This window comes from Alosa sapidissima, chromosome 3 (assembly GCF_018492685.1).
Source record: "Alosa sapidissima isolate fAloSap1 chromosome 3, fAloSap1.pri, whole genome shotgun sequence".
In the NCBI taxonomy this organism is placed as follows: domain Eukaryota; kingdom Metazoa; phylum Chordata; class Actinopteri; order Clupeiformes; family Clupeidae; genus Alosa; species Alosa sapidissima.
This window is the reverse complement of record NC_055959.1, coordinates 5350633-5370348: the sequence shown is the minus strand read 5'-3', so window position 1 is coordinate 5370348 and position 19716 is coordinate 5350633. Positions and strand designations below refer to the sequence as shown.

Sequence of the window (19716 nt, the reverse complement as noted above, 5' to 3'; positions counted from 1 at the left end):
CAGCACATGGGTTCTCTGCCATATCATACATGTACAATGGCCAGGGGACCAGGTAAAATGCAGTCATTTCAAAGTCAGTCACTGTGCTAAGCTAGAAGGAAAAGAAATAAGCTAAAAAGTCCACGGTAAAGCCAGATGAAGGGACTATTGAATGTCATGTCTTGCCCGAACAAGATCGGAAGCAACATGGGCAATCATCTATAAGCTTTTGTGTATGATACAAGGATACAAGGAAGTTTATGGTCACATGCATATAGTTACTGGAAGTAAGAAATGCAGTGAAATTATGTCTGGTGTCAGCCTATTTGTGCATTTATGGGGGGGGGTAAAAAGTGCAGTAGAAGGGGTTTAGTAGATTAAGTGGCAAGGGCTGCATAAGAAAGGTGGGGGAGGATTGGGATTGGGCGGGGGGCACCAACAAGGAGCACCCAAGAGCAACAGGGCCAAGGAAAAACTCCCTTACCAAGGAAGAAACCTTGGGCAGATCCACGGCTCAAGGGGCTAACCCAACTGCCAGGGGTCTTGGTGTGTGTGTTGGGGGGATGACAGGGGAGATGGGATAGTGTGCTGTGTATGTGGGGAGAGGGCAGTGTGCAATATGTGTGTTTGTGTGTTGGAGAAGCTTCCTCATGAGACAATGTGCTGTGTATTTGGGGGGGGGGGGGGGGGGGGTCAGTGTGCTGTAAGTATGTTGGGGATGTGTGTTGGAGAAGCTTCCTGATGAAATAATGTGCTGTGTATGTAGGGGAGAGGGGGGGGGGGGTGTACTGCAAGTATGGTGAAGGGACTTACTATTGCAAGCAGAGTACTGTATGTATGATGTATGTGAGTGATGACAGTGAAGATGTGTGTGTGGGCGGGAGGGGAGTGGAGCAGTGACTGTGTGTGTGTGTGTGTGTAGTGTGTGTGTGGGTAGGTGAGGGCAGTGTGCTGTAAGTATGTAGAGGATGTGTGTTAGAGAAGATCCTGAAGACAATGTGCTGTGTATGTGGGGGGGGGGGGGGGGGGGGGGGGGGGGGGCAGTGTGCAGCAAGTATGTAGAGGAGGCTTACTGTAGCAAGCAGTGTGCTGTATGTATGTGAGGTGATGACAGTGATGATGTGTGTGTGTGTTTTTTTTTTGTGTGTGTTGGGGATGGGGGTGGGGTGGGGGCAGAAAGGCTAGGCAATCAAGGACATGGGTAGATAGATGGGTAGATGGGTAGATGGAGGAGAAATCAAAAATAATAAATAAAAAGTTCTATGGAGATGTGCAAAAGTTGGAGAAAGTCAGATATGTGTGTGTGTGTGTGTATGTGTGTGTGAGTGTTTTGACGTGTGATGAAATAAGAAAATAAATAAAAGGTCTGTAGCATAGGGAGAGGGATGCAAAAGTGCTAAAAGTCATGTAGGTGTGTGTGTGTGGGGGGTGGGGGTCATGAGTGCTGAGGAGTGAATGAGTGCAAAGTCAGTATAGTGTGAGTTCAGAGTTGGGAAATGTTTGAGAGTGCTGAGGAGTGAATGTGTGCAAAGTCAGTATAGTGTGAGTTCAGAGTTCGGATGGCCTGGGGATAAAAACTTCTCCCGAGTCTCTCAGTTCTGGCTTTGTGACTACATAGGCGTCTTCTTGATTTCAGCGGTAGGAATAATCCATTGTTAGGATGAGAAGAGTCCTTCAGAATCTTTTGGGCTCTTAGGAGTACTCTTCTGGAATAGATATCTTGTAGAGCAGGGAGTTGAGTTCTTATAGTACGTTCAGCTGAGCGCACTACTCTCTGCAGAGTACTACAATCTCTAACTGTGGAGTTCCCATACCAGGTGATGATGCTACCAGTTAGAACACTCTCAACCGCTGAAGTGTAGAAGGCCTTCATGATGGATGTAGAAACTTTGAATTTCCTTAGCTGACGAAGGAAGTAGAGTCGTTGTCTGGACTGGAGGTTGCCCGCTGATCATTAGTGGGGTGTAACTGTAGTTCTGCTGCTGCCTTCTGTAATCCACTACCATTTCCTTGGTTTTAGTGATATTCAGTGTCAAGCTGTTAGATTGACACCACTGTGCCACCTCATCAACCTGATCCAAGTAGAGCTGTTCATTGTTGTTACTAATCAGGCCCAAGATCACTGTGTCATCTGCAAACTTGATGATGGAGGTATGACTACTGTTGGCTTTGCAGTCATGTGTGTAGATGTTTTACAGCAGTGGACTCAAAACACAGCTTTGGGGAGCACCAGTGCTGATGGTTAATGAGTCAGATGTCAGACCCCCCACTCTAACCACTTGTGAACGGTTGGTGAGGAAGTCAAATATCCAGTGACACAGGGTGGTGTTCAGTCCTAAGGCCTTCATCTTTGTGACCAAGGTGAGAGGTACTATCGTGTTGAATGCTGAACTAAAGTCAATGAACAGCATCCTCACATAATTCCCATTCCCCTCCTCCAGGTGAGTTAAGGTGGTGTGCATGAGGTTTGAGATGGCATCCTCTATAGACCTGTTGGCTCTGTAAGCAAATTGGAGGGGGGTCGAAGGAGGCAGGGAGGGATGAGCAGATAATGTTTTTCACAAGCTTCTCAAAACACTTCATCACTGTAGACGTCAGGGCTACTGGGCGGTAGTCATTCAGACATGATGGAATTTTGTTGTTTTGTTTTTCGGTACTGGAACAATAACAGACTGCTTGAGGCAAGTAGGAACTGTGTCTTGAGCCAATGATGTGTTAAAGATATGAGTGAACACAGGAGCTAACTGAGCAGCGCAGGATTTCAAAACCCTGTTAGAAATTCCATCCGGTCCAGCAGCTTTTCTACAATTAACCCTCCTAAAGGCATTGCTCACATCGACCTCAGAGACACAGAAAGGTGCATCCTCATTTGCTTCACATGCTGCAGCTAGTCCAATATAGTCTGTGTTTTTCATGTCAAAGCGAGCATAAAAAGCATCAAGTTCATCAGGGAGGGCTTTACTCACATTCATCATAGGAGGGGACTTTCTTTCAAAGCCAGTGATGGTTTGGAGTCCTTTCCACACTCGTGCTGGATCACCCTCCAAGAAATCAGCTTCAACTTTGTCTCTATAGCGCCGCTTAGCATCTTTACTTTGATACACAAACTAAGCAGTACTCAAAGACAAGCATGTGGTCTACTGTACTCCAAAATGTTTATTTTCATAAAGCACTACTACCCAGTGTGCGTTTTATCCATTTGTATAACCATAAATTTAACAAGTAAGAAAAAAAACTAATAAAATAAAAAAAATGATAATGTGACTACAAAGTGCGTGCTGTCGTATTTCGCTGTATTGTTGGCTGTGGTAAGAAAAGAGAAGAAAGAAAGTAATTGGTAATACCCTGTAGCATGGGAACATTTCTCAGTTGAGAATATTTTACCACATGTGAAAAGACAATGCAACATCCTCCAAAATTCATTCAGAATCATGATATTCAGAATGGCTTGTATTTGGGAGGTGTAAATCAAAGCTGTAATGAGAAGGAGAGAATTCACTCTGATAAATTACTACAAATAACATGTCACCAAACCAAGCCAAACCTAATTATAAACATTTTAAATAACAATGAAGTATATAAAATATAATGAAGTATTTTAGCAGCACTGCAAGCATAATCTCCCTGCAGTGTCTCATCCAGTCCCCCCAGTAACAGTGACAGAACCTGGCGAGCTTATCGGAGAGCATATATTCTCCCTCAGTGCTACCGACCCAGAAAAAAGCGACAGGACAATGCAGTCTGCTCTCTTCCTGGCCAATGTCAGGAGTGAGATGAGCACATGGCCATCAGAAATAGGTCAAAGTGCCCGCATAACCAACTTTTCACGGCTCTTTTGTGATTGGCCCGCTCGACAGAAGCGCCAGCAGCCACACCAGCCAATCAGCTATCAGCTCATGTGGAGTGAGAAAAAGTGAGTGAGATAGAGAGAATGAATGCAGGAAGAGGAAGAGGGAAAAGAAGGGAGAGAGGACAAAATGGGGAAAGAGTTACAGGCATCAAATCCTATGAAACTGGCCCAGTTTGCAACCCCTTTCACAAACATGTCTCTGATATTCCGTGAAGCTTGTCTATAAATATTTGCTTTCCTTAAACCTAACTCTAGTGAAATGAGCAGGAAACTATGGGTTAGGAAACAGAGAGACAGAGTAAGATAGGTGTTAAGGAACTTCTTGTGTTACCTAACCCTGTTATGTCATAGGTTACAGAGCATGCAAGAATGCAACAGGTTTGTGCCAAGAGACTCATGCTAATCTAGTGCCTCCTAGTGGTGAAATCACATCACTGCATTCAAGTGATGGACTCTCAGTAGTTGCTCTTTAGATCGGGGCTATCAGGTACAGAACTAATAATGCTGTACCTTTTTGCAAGGCTTAAATGGACATGTCTAGAGATTGCACAAGCATTGTTTCTTTTTGTACTACCTCTTTAAAGCTGATGATACACGGGGCAGCCTTTTGAGGAATGTTGCTGGGAAGTGTTCTTCATTATTGTGGCACGTTCTCATTGATATAGGCCACCATTTCTTTTCTGGAGAACTTTAATAGTAACTAATAACTTTAGTAATCCGATATGAATAAATGGAACTGGTTATGTGGTTGCCCATTAATATTGCTCAAAAGAGTTGCCCCATGTATCATCTCCTTAAAGGGTTGACACTGGTATTGTCCTCAACAAATTATTCACAAAAGTCTCTTGTACACGCTCTTGCATTATCATTATTATTACTATTTTTTTTAATTCAACGCCTTTTAATAGAGTGAGGGTTCACTCTGGTGCTGTCCACAGTGGATAATTCACAATAATTTATCTTGTACTGGCAAGTTTCAAAATACCACTTCAGTAAATTCCTCAATATGCAGTTGTGGCGAATAATTTGATCTGTTGAAATAACATCAATCAAGTTTTGTGATGTGTTTTCTTGTGTGTTATTCCCAATCTAATATAAACATCACAACCAATCATAACCTCATTTATCGTCACAATAAATAAATATTGGTCTAGAACAGTGGTTGTCTGGCGACCACCCAAAAAACATGGGCCAAGTCTCGCGACCCTCTTGTCTCTAACCGGCGGAATTTGGTTTCGAAATGTTGTGAGATGGGCATTGGAAGCAGAGGCAGAAAATGTCTTCTCTCATAGGTAGGCTGTGTCAACATCAAAGGCATTCTGTCAATGGCAGCCTTTGACTAAAAGGGACATTCCAGAATTAGAGGACATTTTGACATTTACACTTCTTAAATAATTATTTTCTATTTTAACATTTTATGTTGAATATTTAAAAAATATAGGTCATAAACTACTAAATTATATGATTTGTCAAGCTCAGGCATCAACGGTACTTTTTCCACCTCAAATGTTTTATTTGCTGTGTACATGTAGTTATACGCAACCCTGTTACAAATACAAAATAGCATGAAAAAAGTATATTTTTAAAATATTTTTCAGTAAATCTTTTTTCATTCAATAAAGGAAGTCATTTTACACTGAATAGTCATATGATTTCAAGTAAGATTGTTAATATATATTATATATGTTAATTAGACTATCACAGGCTTAATTATCTTCCATTTGAACAGTGACATACAGTTTTTTTTAATAATTCCAGTATCCATTCTCAAATATGCTCAGATACATTGTGCATATAATCATATAAGCTGTTCTAAGGACTATTGATGTAATTTTTTGTGTGATAGCAAAATTACTTACCATTATTTATCTTTATTTTAATAAAAATGTTTTTGTAACAGGGTTGCAAATTGAGTCATAACATCACAAATCTGTAGAAATCCATTAGAAATTCTGATATTAGGCCTATCTATTGCAAATAATCACAAATATCTAACCAAAATGTGTTTATTTTCAGCTGTAATTGAATCTCAACATGTATTGTAGCACACTATGCTGCAATGACGCTGTACTAACAGAAGAAAATCTGGCAATTTATTTAAAATATGTAAATAATGTTTAATTATACAAATAAATTCATTTTTATAATTTAACTCAGCATATTTAATCATAAATATATCATAGTTAACAAAAAATACCCTGATAACTATGATAACCATGTTACTTTAATTAGAGTAACAGGGTTGTGAATTAATGCTAATATAGCATCTACCTTATGAACAGAAGCTAGCTGTAAAATTTAGCTATTTTACCAAGGTCAAGGACCAATGTGGTTATACAAATACAGAAAATAAAAATTGAAATTATTCAACATTAATCTTAAAACATGAGTAACAGGGTTGCGTGGTTAAGCTTTACGTACTCAATTACCCCAGAAAAGTTTGAAAATATATTAAAATTGGAAGAGGACACTCACCTTTTGTCTACCCATGTTTTTTGAAAATGATTGGATGATGTCATTTCTTGTTTGTAATATGACATAATATTTTAACCCTTTATCAGCCAGGCAAAAATGGTATTGGTAACAGGGTTGCGTGCACATTCGGGGACACAACTTCATGGCACAATAAATAGTATTCAAAATATGTTATAATCAAAGAAATTCTTTTTTACAGATACAATAGATGCGTATCCACAAAAGATAATATATTAAATACTTATTTTAGCTGTTCAATTTGGTTTAAAAGTTGGTCATCAGGAGCCGGGGACAGGATAAAAAACCCATTTTAAGGGGTGTTCCAGAACTAATCGGTATTTTTAATCATGTAAAGGAACCACTTTTCCCCAGCAGATTATTATGTTTTGCTTTATGACAGTTTCACTTGCAGGTTATGTAAACATTTTTGTTATTTTGGACTTGAGTATTTGAAATATCAGGGGGGGACACCAAATGTCCTCTAATTCTGGAATGTCCCAAAAACCTTTAGAAAAATGTCAAATAATTTCACGACCCCACGAACCACTGGTCTAGAAGATGGGCAATGGGTTGATTTGATGCTCAGTGCAGCTGACCGGTCCTGATAAATATACTGCTCAAAAAAATTAAGGGAACGCTTACAGTTTTCCACAATCGTTAAAACACATTTTTTGGAACCTTCGACCCTTTTGTCCATTCTCAAAATACATTCACAGAATGTCTGACAGTTCTGGCAAAATAAAACACGTGCCTTAAAAGTTTTACTTGTGCTCAGAACCAAACAGTGTCAGAGTACCAATCCAGTGTATGATTGAAGTGTTCCCTTAATTTTTTTGAGCATTATATATTCACTTTCAAAGTAAAGACAGACATTTGATTATATCTAATGTGTTCAAACTGTACATGAATATATCAGCTCATGAAAAAAATGTCTGCACATTGTCTGTAAACCCTGCATTATTTCTGTCTGATTATATCTAGAGATTGATATTGTATATTGTCGGTCTGGCTATAGACATTTATTTGGCTTTGTACCGATAGTTGGTAAGGTATTGACAAAGTTGAATCCAATGTAATGCAATCTAATATGCATCAGACAACAGAGGTATTATTTTCAGACTGAGATTTTATTGACCAAGTCACATAACAGCACAATATCAGCAGGAAAGAAGAGAGCAATGACACAGCCTCAGAAGAGGAAAGGACAGGTTAATTACATACAAACTAAACACAAATACATGGAGAAGGTGCAGTCAGCAATAAACTGAAGGAAAGCAATGCATGTGTCAATCGTGGAGACTTTAAAAAACAACATATGGTTCTATGCCAACTGAAAAGCATGGGAAACTGTAATGGTCCATGAAGCAGAGGAGTATATGTTACGACAATGCAGTCCAGATCATCAATACTAAGCTGTAATTTTGTCCAGGTGCACATCACCCTTCAAGATCTTCTCAGCCAATCAGGGTTCATGCCACTGCAGGATTTTGGACCCAGGATCATACTCGGGTTTGTGAACCTTTGTTCATTATGCCCTGTTTTTTTGTGTCCAATATGTGACATGAATCACCCTTGTGATTCATGTAGGTGAGTCTTGATTGTGATTCATGTTCTGGCTACCTTTAGGCTAGATCCATTGACTCACAGTGTTGTGGGACTTTATGTCGTCAGCTTTTGTTTTTAAGGGCGAGTTCACACGTCTGGACAGCATGAGAGATACTCCAGCCACTCCGTCAGGCTAGGATTCTGTGAGGGGGGCTGGTCAAGAGACAGACATACATGATCATGCAGGCATGGTATACGCACACACACACAAACACAGACACACACTTCTCTATACAGAAATAAAGAAACATGTGTACAAACATGTGTACATGAATCTCTAAATAGTCTTGCTACTATAAACATTCAGGGTTTTTCCCTGGGAGATCTGCTAATACAGAACAGGGGGTTGGAATGAGGCTGCGTCTTTTTCTGTTCCCTTTCAACAAAACATTTCTCTGCTTTCTAAGAAATCCTCTGTTTTCTCACATATTTGCATAAAATGGTTGTCAGAAACATTGTTTTCAGCTTTTTCATTTTATGTATCTGAAGAGTTCTCCTACTACAACCGGTCAGTTTTTAGCCCCCCTGGGAGATCTGCTTGTACAGAACAGGGTGCTGGACTGAGGCTGTTTTTGTTCCTGTTCCTTTCAACAAATCATTGCCCTGCTTTCACGCATAATTTGCACAATATGGTTCTTTTCAGCCAGAACATTTTTTTTCCCCTTAAGCTAAAACAAAGTGGTGAGGCGGTCAACACGTTAATTACGTAACTGATGTCTTTGGGCAAGTGAGCAGACACACACTGCCAACATTTCTGTTGGTTGAGCTTTTGTGTGGGTGAATTCCAACAAACACATCCCAACACACACATAGACTCACGGCTCCGAGCACATCCACAACGCCAACACAATCCCCACACACCCAAACTCACTGAAGCGCTCACCTGCAGGGTGGTGATATCGAGGTCATGGGCGTCCTTTCGCACCGCCAGCAGAGTGGCACTGCCACCCGAGGGGTAACCCTCACCCACCTCCAGGTGGCACACCACCGATGCTGTTTTCAGGAAAACCAGTAGCCGCTGGGCAGGGCGCCAGTCAATGGCAAACCTGGGAGTGGGCATAGAGCAAATCTCAGACACTAGGCCTTATGGATCTCTATGAAAGATGAATTATCATCAGAGCCAACAAGTACCATCTGGGGTTAAGACACTGTAAAATGGTGGTTAACCTGTTTGTTCTGTTCAATGGGACTGGGGGTGATCCTGATTTGATTACATTATAGTTACATAAATCAAAAGCAACATATATTAAATATAAATTATTAAACAAAAATAAATCAACATCGATTTGCCAACATATCAACAAGCAACCTCAGTGCAGGGAACCAATCGGTGACCTGCAGAGCCTGCTGTGAGTAGCATCCGTATGTGCTAATTATCATCAGTGTTTGTGTGCTCACTTACATCAGGGCAGTATACACAGCTCACAGACCTGTGTGTCACCAAGCCCAAAATATGATACTTTATCATGGTACATAATGATAGCAGATAGTACAACTGAAAGTAATCAGTTCAAATTTATGAAGGAACAGTATGAAAGAGTCTGTGATTCAGTTTCTTAGCTCATTAGCCTATCCAATGACACACCTCCCTTCTATGCTGAGGACCTTGTAATAGAGGCATTCTCTTGACAAAACATAGCTATAGGGCTCTTGCTTTAAGTGGCTTACTACTGAATCTGAGTTAGCTTATCTGTGATAGTCACTAAACACATACTTGAAATGCCCCCCTGAAATACAAGCCACTGTGTTAGTTTACAATTTGCACTGTTGAATATACATTATGTGACTTGAGCGTAGGCCGTAATGTGATTGTGATGCAGTGGCTATGCTTGGACTTGACAGGAGAGCATGCAAGTGGTGCTGTGATGAGTTTACAGTGCAGAATGTTTTAAAAAAAACAGTGCAGAATCTTTTACTGTGTGTTATTTAAATCCACTTAGTTGACGGTAAATCAGTGCACAGATCTATGTCTTGGTGCAGATTAAACTGTATTTGGGTCTAGATTCAGACCAGAGTCCGTCTGTGCCTGGTCTAGAGACATACATGTTGTGTGTGAAGCTCTGTTCACATAATATGGCAATTCACGAATAGCCCGTATCTTGTCACCTCAAAAGTGGAACTTATTTGACGTTTTGCGTTGCCAGTGGCTATTTTCGCTGTTGGTTGCTGAATTACATTAACATTACATGGTCTCTTGCAATCTGAATGGGGCTTAAGTGTGTTGCGAGACATGCCCCAGTGTTTGTTTACCTGGAGTGCAGAGCCTGCACCTCGGTCAACATCGCCCCCTGGCTGACGTAATGCTGCATGACTTCTAGAAGGGCAGCACTCAGCTGCTCAACAGGACCCTTCACTGTCTCCTCCAGGAGACCTGCAGTACCCTGAAACACCTGAGAGAGAGAGAGAGAGAGAGAGAGAGAGAGAGAGAGAGAGAGAGAGAGAGAGAGACAATAATTAAGAAATTGCTCATGAAGCCAAATTTCAGCTGTCCTGATCAATAATAGATTAGCTCACAAGCAATACATTGTGCTCACATACAGCAACAAGACGATATGCTTCCATGTAGAACGTAAACCACTTGAAGAGAGATCTTACTGGTTGCCAAAACACAATTCGGTGCTCAAACAAGAAGCTAGTCTGAACTGTTCCATTTCATGTGGGATTTCAGATCTTGAGTACTATGTCAACATGTAAATTGCTCATACCATACCTTTCTATCCCTCTTAAAGCAAATGTACATAGAACTACAATAATGAACTACAATCTGAAGAATAGCACAGCAGTGCATTTCCCAAATACATGGTTTAAAGGGCTATACATAATTTCTCTTAGAAAAAAGGGGAAGGAAAACAATTTCTCAACTGACCACCAGAGGGATCAATCTTTTGATTATACTGTATTTTTAATCATACTTGCTGAATGACATCACTTTTGGCATCGTCTTGAGTTTCACATGGTAGAACAAAGTGCTAAAACACCACATTCAACTAGTTGTACACAGAGCAGGTCCTAACAAGTGTCATTCGCTGAGCACAAATAGTTACAGGAAAAAATGTGTAGGCTATGTCTGCATTTTACTGTACCACACACAGGTTCATTAGTTCTCACAGTCACTTTGGATGAAAGAGGCAGCTAAATGCGTAAATGCAAATGTAGAGTACTGCTTGAAAGTTTGTGAACCCTCAGAGATAGTTAAAATAAATAAATAATAATAAAAAATACAAATAAATAACCTTATTTAATGCACGTCTAAACCCAAATTTGTAAAGCTGACCTTCTAGTCAAGTAATAGACAGAAACAAAAGAAAGTCAAAATATGACATTTGCCAAAGTATGTGAACCCATGTAGTTAATTTCTTGTAGCACCTCCTTTTGCACCACTACTTCAACCAAACGTCTTCTGTACCTAACCAGTAACCAGTGCCTCACATCTGACTGTGCACATTTTTGCCTACTCCTCCTTGCAGGACTCAGCCAGTTGAGAGAGGTTGGAGGGTCAACTGGCATGTACTGCCCGCTTCAGATCTAGCCAAAACATTTCTATTAAATTGAGGTCTGGACTTTGACTAGGCCAATCCAGAGCACAAATTCTCTTTATCTTAAGCCATTCCTTGGCCATTTTTTTTATCTTTCTGGTGCATCTTGGTCACACTTTTGATGGGCATCCACTTCTAGGAAATGTTGCTGTGATGTTGAATGCCCTCCATTTGCAAATCATTTGTCTTGCAGTAGATAAATGGAGCTGCAATCTTACAGAAAGAGTCCCCAGACAATCTTTTAGTGAGCTTTCCCCAGACAGGTGGGCTGTCACTACTCTGTTCCTTATGTCCTCGCATATCTCCTTTCCTCTTGGCATTGTTGGTCCCTGTGGGCATGCCTTGGCACTACAGTGGTTCGGCGGGCATCCTGTGGGCATGCCTTGGCACTACAGTGGTTTGGTGGATTTCCTCCCTCTTTTAATCATGGCTGCTCAAACTCTTTCCAAAGGAAGTCTGTTTGATTAGTATGCTTAATTGATTATTTCTGCACCCAGATATGTTTTACATTAATCAATTACCTACTTGACTTTACCAATGCAGCTGGGGGTTCACTTACGTTTGTACATTAATTCCATGTTTTCTTGGGTTCTCACACAATTTCCTCTAAACAAGTCCATGAATTTGATAAATATATACACCTGACAGTTCATATTTAAAAATTGGTGAGGATAAAATAAGAAAATCTTGATAAAACACCAGAAAACTCCAAACTGTTGAAGGGGTTCACATGCTTTCAGGCAGCACTGTATGTAAACACTTTGGGAACAGAGATACAGTCTTGACATCAGTGTGGAGGAGGTCAAAGGTGAAGGGTCACCTGCAAGTGGAAGTGCTGTTGGTGGTTGAGGGTGACGCTGAGCTTCAGGGGCTCTAGTTTCCCACAAACAGGCCGCAACTCAACACACATCTCAGACGGACTCACACAAGTCACCCTGTACTGTGTCAGGCCCTGAGTCGCCTCCAGGCAGCTCCATAGCCTACAGACACAGACACACACACACACACAATTACACCACAGCCGATATTTTTATATATGAATTTGCGCATCTAAGTGTGAGGCGTAATGGGTCTTACTGCTCTCTAAGCTCTGTGCATTTGTCCAAGCGTGACTGGAGGGCATCGTTCTCCATCTTAAGCTGGCGCAGCTGTCTGTCACAGGAGTGCAAAGCTTGCTGGGCCGACAGAAGAGACTCGTCCAGCTGCAGGCTGACGTGCTTCTGAGGTGGGAACAGCAAGAGGAGGACAGGAGTGGAGAGAGGCAGAGAGTGAGGACAGTGATGAAGCAAAGCAAGACATTAAAAACTGTCAGAAAAGGTCAGGATGCTATTTGCTCCTACCTCGACTGATTGATTCTTCTTCTTCCTGATGCGTTCAACTGCTTGGCATTCCTCCTTCTGTGAAGAGAAAAATTACTTTTATCATTATTATTATGCATCATTGAGACTCCATCCATCATGATTCACGGACGCAGATGGATGCTAGCCTGGCGAGCCAGACCCACATTAAAATGTAGGGTCTGGGCACTCACCGTTCGCAGTGCTCAGTCCGAGGGGCGGAATAATCAGTTGTCTTTCAAATTCCCTCTGCACGCAATAGGATATTTGTTTTCAAGTAGCAGGGAATTCAAGCCAAACCGTTGCAACTCTGCCATCAATCATTATGTTAAGCCCACCAAACGACTCTATACACGATTTCAATGCCTGATTAAGTTTCGATTTCTGGAGCTCACAAGCCAACGGAGAGTTGCTAGACTAGCCCTGGCAGGAAATGTAATTTGCTGCCGCTAGGGGCGCGTCTAGATTTCTAGGCTAGATGGATGCTGCTTGGCTGAAACAATAATCCAGTCTCAACATAAACGCAGATATGTGAGCTTGTGTATGTATGTGTATCTTGTGTTCTAACATGAATACAAATGCTTCTGATTCTGTGTGTGTGTGTGTGTGTGTGTGTGTGTATAGACTTCTATATTCAAAAGTAAGAATCAATGTATTCAGTCTCACCTTTCCTCCACTGCATTAGTGAATGTGTGTATGTAAAAATGTAAGCATAAGTGTACGTGAGTCAGGGATGAGTGATATAGAACTAAAAACTATTTTTTTTGCAATATAAATTCTAATATGAAATATGAAAATAGTCTTATTGGCCACAAATCAGTTTGAGAGCCATTCAAAAAAAAAACCTCAACCAAAAAAGCTCCACTTTGGCCATCACCACCAATGAACTCTCACTAGCCTATGGTTTGAACTTCCATCCTGCTTGTTCTTGTTCTGCATTGGGGTGGGCTACCCACAAAACTGTGCAAACATATCATGAACTATATTGCAGGACTCTTATCCTGGGGAAGAATGCTACTGGTATTTCATACTGTAGGTGACACGATTAGTGTGATGAATACCTTTTGTTGGAGAGTAAGCACCAGTGTCTCTAGGCGGTCCCTCCGCTCCTGAAGCTGGTCACTGCGCTCCTGTAAGCTGCTGATCAGAGTCTCCACCTCCAGCAGGCCATCTTGGTACTCCTTCTTCAGGGCCTTCCACCGCTTGCGAGCCTCACTTTCTGCACATACACAGACAGGTACAAATAATCAAACGCACGCATACACACACACAAAAACAGGTAATTTCTTTGCCTATTAAGCCTAACAACTTTGAGCCTGAAATGCATGTTTTGCATGTGTGCCAGTGGCAGGGCATATGGAATTTCTGTTTTTAATGGTTTACCACAGATGTGCATATGCCAATGTTTTGGATCAAATAACATAATATCTCAGTAAGGGTTGATTGAGAATGCTTTGTTTCAAATGCAAATTGTGCAGTTGTTCTCCTACTCCAAAACACCTATAGAAAAACTATTAGGCCAAGTTTATTCATTGGACACTTGTTTGGCAGTGAACAAGTGAACTGGGGCCAGGAAGGCCAATAAATATTTTGGCAGTCTAATTTTGTCAAAAGGTTGCCGATATTGGAACTCAACATCCAGTCAAATTACAAATCCTCCTTCCTGTGTTCCTGAAGCAACGTATTGTGAGACTGGAATTGTTAAGGGCTATTGGTCTATGTTTGTCACTTTGCATTCTAACTTTGACGTTCATACGCAGTCTGGACTCTATGCCTCTTTGAGCATACACACCAAACAGCCAAGTAAAGGGTGGTAAGGCTATATAGTATTAAAGCCTTAGTGTATTCACTTTTTGAATGTTCAGTTAACGGGCTTCAGGCTTAGAATGCAGACTACATTCTGGAACAGACAATAGAATATAAGATTTGTATTTTATCTAAAAAAATGTTGCCTTTTGGAATCAAAATGGGGAATCGGTAGGAACCAAACTCAATTGGCAGAAACAGAATTAATACAATTTGATGCATAACCAACCCCAGAGGACAGTAAGGAGCAATTTGATTAAGGTTGGTTGAACTAGAATTGCTGTCTGCATTGGGAAGAGATACATTTACCGGTACCTACATGAATACATACTGATAGTAAAGGTTTTTTGCTACTATAACAGGGAATTAAATTGATTGGGCTACAGGGTTCACATGCACCCTGACAAAACACCACTCCACTTCTGAAATGGGTCTGGGGACCTTCATTTACTTCCAATTTCTAAGGGGTGTAACCAGCAGTGAAATTAAGCTGAAACTGGTACAACCCCAAATCAGAAAAAGTTGGAACGTTGAGTAAAATGCAAATAAAAAACAGAATGTCATAATCTGCAAATCCCATAACCTCATATTTAGCTCCGAATAGGACACATCATCAAATGTTGAAAATGACATATATGACTATTTCATGGAAAATATGTTAATGTTATGTTAATTTTGAATTTGATACCAGCAACATGATTTTAAAAAATGTTGGGACGGGGCCAAGAAATTGTTGGAAAAGTTGTGTAATGATAAAGGAAACAAAAGTATTTTACAACTACTTAGGATAACTGACAACATGATTGGCTATGAGAAAGAGCATCGCAGAAAGGCAGAGTCTCTTATAGTCTAGGTCCTAGGTAAGACTTGTATGCACTTCATTTAGCGGAAAATCTCTCAACTGTCATCTAATATGACCCCATTGAACAACATGGGATGTGTGCCAAAATCTCTACCCGGGACGAAAGTCCTGAAAATTACCACAACAGATGACACTATTATCACACTACAGGTGAATGGAACTTTTTTCCCCCTTTATAGATATCCCCATACATTTCTACCAGAGTAATCTTCATATTAAGATAAATACTTATAAATACCCCACCCCCTTTTTTTCTAAATAACTACTTTTTTAGTTTTTCCTAAATAACTACCTGAACCGTGGCACTGAGGATGAAGAATCTTTATGGTATGTTGGTCTCAAGGGCCCACATCAATCTGGCCCATAAATCACTCATTTGTGATTTGCACCCCCCGGTAAAAAATGAAAATGCAATATTACTCTGCTTATGGGGGGGGGGGGGGGGGGGGGGGGTTATGTGTACATTTAGTGACTGTACACTCATTGGCCTGTAGATGGCAGTGCACACATATACACATGCACACACACACACAGGCACCCACATACTATCGGTATTAGAACGGCCGATACATAATTACAAATTCAGTAGGATTAAAAGAAAGACAAAATAAATATTCATCATCATCATCATGGCTGCATTTCCAGTATTGGCGATAAGTAGTCGTTTGTCCACTAGATGGCGCGTCGTTGCAGTGAGACGTAATTTGTTTGGAAGTTAAAAGTGGGTTGGAAAAACAATGGACGCTTCATACAAGGAGTGTAGTTTACCGCAGAGAACGTCTAATAAGGATAGGATGATGTTCACATGAAATGTAATTTCCATTTCTTCTTGAAGCTGAAATAAATCTGAGGATGTTTATCGGACATGCTTGGTTTTTACTGCAGGTACGTTAATCTTATAATATCAATAAGGACCTAGGTAATGTTACCGTTAGCGTTGGTTGAGTGATGGAGGCCAATTTGATTGATTGCATTTGTAGAAAACTATAAATGCGGTTATACCAAGCAAATTGATAGCAGTACTGTAATTGTATCTTTCGACTGTCATTTGTTGCACATGCTACAAAAATCATTCTGTGCAATGGAAGATTTACCAACGTTACACCGGTCAGATACAGTTTTGCCAATACATGCGTGAGACTGAGACGACTGTTTATTTGGTTTTAAGTGCGTGCAGGGTGTGAGAGGGGAATCGATGTGCTTTGATTCCAGATTGGTAGTTGTATTCTGTGAAATTAAAAAGCACGTGTGTGTGAAGTATCCAATGACACCTACATTTAATTATGGCTGCTTTAGCAACACACCTTAAGCTACTGTGTAGTGGGTCCCATTTAGAAGTGGCTACTTCATTCGCGCTTTCCTTGACTCATGGAGCTGCGTGAATTTTATTACAACTTTGCCACGATATGGCAGTTTAAGTCCGCTTGATACTGTAAGGCGTAAGCCATTGGTTTCCAAAGGAGATTTTATTTGTGTCGCCAGCATAGCCTATTGACAATTTATGTTGTAAATAGGCCTACCTTATAAGCCTACCTGTAGCTTAGGGAAGCTAACAGCTTTCTATTAGGATCTAGTTTGTTAGTTACAGTTTTGTCATAACTCCCTGATGCATTTTTGCATTTAGAATAGCCAGAGCGTGGATATCTCAATCGGAAAATTGAACAATATCGGGTGCCTATGGACTACCCAGCCTGATCTACCCGCTATTTATTTTTTGATTTCTTAAAAGATTGAGCTTGGTCTGGTGAAAGCCAGACTAGCCATGGACCTCAGTTACACAATGCAAGGGAACATGAATCAGCCTATATTTGCACGAACAATAACGGACAACAGCTCTTCAACTTTGGCCCGTTAAAATGTGTATGAACAGTCTAGCGACGCATTTCATCAAGGCCCATTTGGACATGTCAGTTATTTGCACCACTGGTTAGATGTAAAACAGCATTTCGTTTCAGACTACCGTTACTTAATTTGTGCATTGACAATAAAGTATTACATGAACTAGAAGATGACTAAAATCTTATGTAGAAGAAGAAACATTCACAAAAAATCCATCCATCCAAAAATGACCTTTGTTTTTGATAGCTGTTGAAAACGGCATGGAACTGACAGATGTTTTTGTTTATATATATAAATAAATAAATAAAATTATGCTGATACCTTTTGCTTTTCCCAAATATGTAGCCTACAGGTGTAAGTGACCTTTCATCAATCCAGTTGCAATGGATGAACTGCCCTACTTGTGATTGTTTAGAGATTTTAAAGGTTTTATAACAATGCTACATCTTCTTTGGCTATTCTACAATCGATTCACCTTTTCAGCACCAGTAGGCTACTTTCTGTGCAGCCGCACACACATTCAGGCATGCCAAACAAGCATACACAAAAGATTCAAGAGTGGGGGATGGAGTAAAATATGGAGACAAATTGAAGTGATTTATTTTCGCGGAACGGATGTACAGGACTGAGCGGCGGTCATATTTTGTACCTTAAAACTGAAATCCTTTATCGGGCATGAATAGGACAACATTTCATTCTCAAAACTCTAGCAACTGGTCTCCTCAGTTCCTAAACATTTGTAGAATGTTTAATGAGGTGAAGCAGGTAAACATGTCCCCGTCCCAACTTTTTTTGAAAAATGTTGCTGGCATCCAATTCAAAATGAACATATATATTCCATGAAATAGTAAAAAATTTAATTTTCAACATTTTATATGTTGTCTATGTCCTTTTTGTAGCTAAATATTGTTTTACGAGATTTGTATATGATCACATTCTGTTTTTATTTGCATTTTACACAATGTCCCAACTTCTGATTCTGATTTGGGGTTGCACATTGCATTCTTAACAAGGGTTTTCGGAAGTACAGCAACCATCTTTCTTGTAACCCAAGGTTTGAAATGCAGTTGTTCATTCAATTCCAAACAAAATACACGTCCATATAGTTGAACAGGCAGAGCACAAGCAAACCTGATAGCGACTTTTTTTGGCTTAGTCAGGGGTAATGGCAGAACAGTTGAGGTCGGCGAACAGAATCTTACCTGTGGCTTTAGGAGACGGGTCATTGAGGAAACACACCGGAGATTTTAGCTCTGCCAATAATTCCATCATGTTGTCTAGCATACAGAGTTGCTGGCACATCAGCTTCTGTTTCTGACGACAGCCCTAAACAGAGACAGACAGAGAGAGAAAGAGCGAGATATTTCTATTTATTGGAGGTTCAAAGCTCGTATAGTGCAGGGTTACCCACACATCCAAAACATGTAACCTATTTTTGTGCATCTATTTTCATAGATGCAGCCTGTCTTACCATCAAGTAGGAAACCATCATCTCAGTCTCGCCTCTCTCCTGTGGGTCCGCTACCTCGCAGAATAGCTTGGAGGGGTCGGACCTCTCCAGCAACCTGATCACAAGGACGCATGATATAAAATCAGACTGACACATTCTCGCTTTACGCTTTTTGAGTCAATACAAAGCGAGCGTATTGTCGATTCTTGATATCCCTGTTTCGCAACAGGTAAATCAAGGAAAGAGGTGTAGAAGCTAACATTACTAGACGTTGTCAAAACAATGAATGCTAATGCTATCGTTAACATGTAACGTTAACGATAGCTAGCTAGCCTACACTAAATTCAGTAGCTGCTCTGAGTTGTGCTGGTTACTACTTCTCCAACATTGAATGTAAGCATCGTATTGAACTTTAGAGGAAAATAACACATCACTGAACGAATAACCAGTAGCCAAAAATATGAGCTTGCACTTACACTGGCGCAACCTCCATCGCCATTTCTGTTTTTGAACCAAACACGCCCAACTGCGATTGGTCATAATTCGGCCAATCAGGAAGAAGCCTCTCAAGTCACATGGTCGACAGCTATATTTCTTTTTTTGTTTTATTCATCTTGGCGAGTCGGCGACAGTGAAACATTTTACGTTAGGCTGCCTGATAGTTCGATGACCTAAGCTGCTTTATGTAAGGCTTTTAAGGCTTTAAATGAGAAACACAAATGTCTACATTACCACAACAAACGTTTAAGCCAAATGAATATCTTATGAATGTTTTCCACTAGAAGATGTCCATAATTCTACTGAAATGCATTGGACTATTTTCTTTTTATCACTTGATTCAAGTGAAAATCGCCAGAAAAGTCTAGCCAACAGAGCACCTTATTTAGAGATGGCAGTCTAGCCTAAGTGAAAAGTAAGCTATGCATGAGACAACAACAACAACAACATTTCTGTTATGTAAAGTAGTTTGTGCATTT

At 40.5% G+C, this 19716-nt stretch overlaps 1 protein-coding gene across 2 annotated transcripts; it reads right to left on the bottom strand.

The window, feature by feature from the left end:
* Window positions 1-7410: 7410 nt before the first annotated feature.
* si:dkey-225f5.4 lies at window positions 7411-19296 on the bottom strand. Of its 2 annotated transcripts, XM_042087625.1 has the most exons (10): window positions 19216-19296; window positions 18761-18854; window positions 18492-18615; window positions 13844-14001; window positions 12786-12842; window positions 12523-12665; window positions 12266-12425; window positions 10160-10299; window positions 8793-8955; window positions 7411-8062 (listed from the first exon to the last, which is right to left on the bottom strand). In XM_042087625.1, exons 1-10 carry the CDS (start codon window positions 19236-19238, stop codon window positions 7997-7999), a joined length of 1128 nt encoding a protein of 375 aa, XP_041943559.1. In that variant the 5' UTR covers window positions 19239-19296; the 3' UTR covers window positions 7411-7996. The 2 variants fall into 2 exon arrangements, with proteins under 2 accessions (XP_041943559.1, XP_041943558.1); XM_042087624.1 differs by lacking the exon at window positions 19216-19296 and having other exon boundaries at window positions 18761-19205.
* Window positions 19297-19716: the final 420 nt, after the last annotated feature.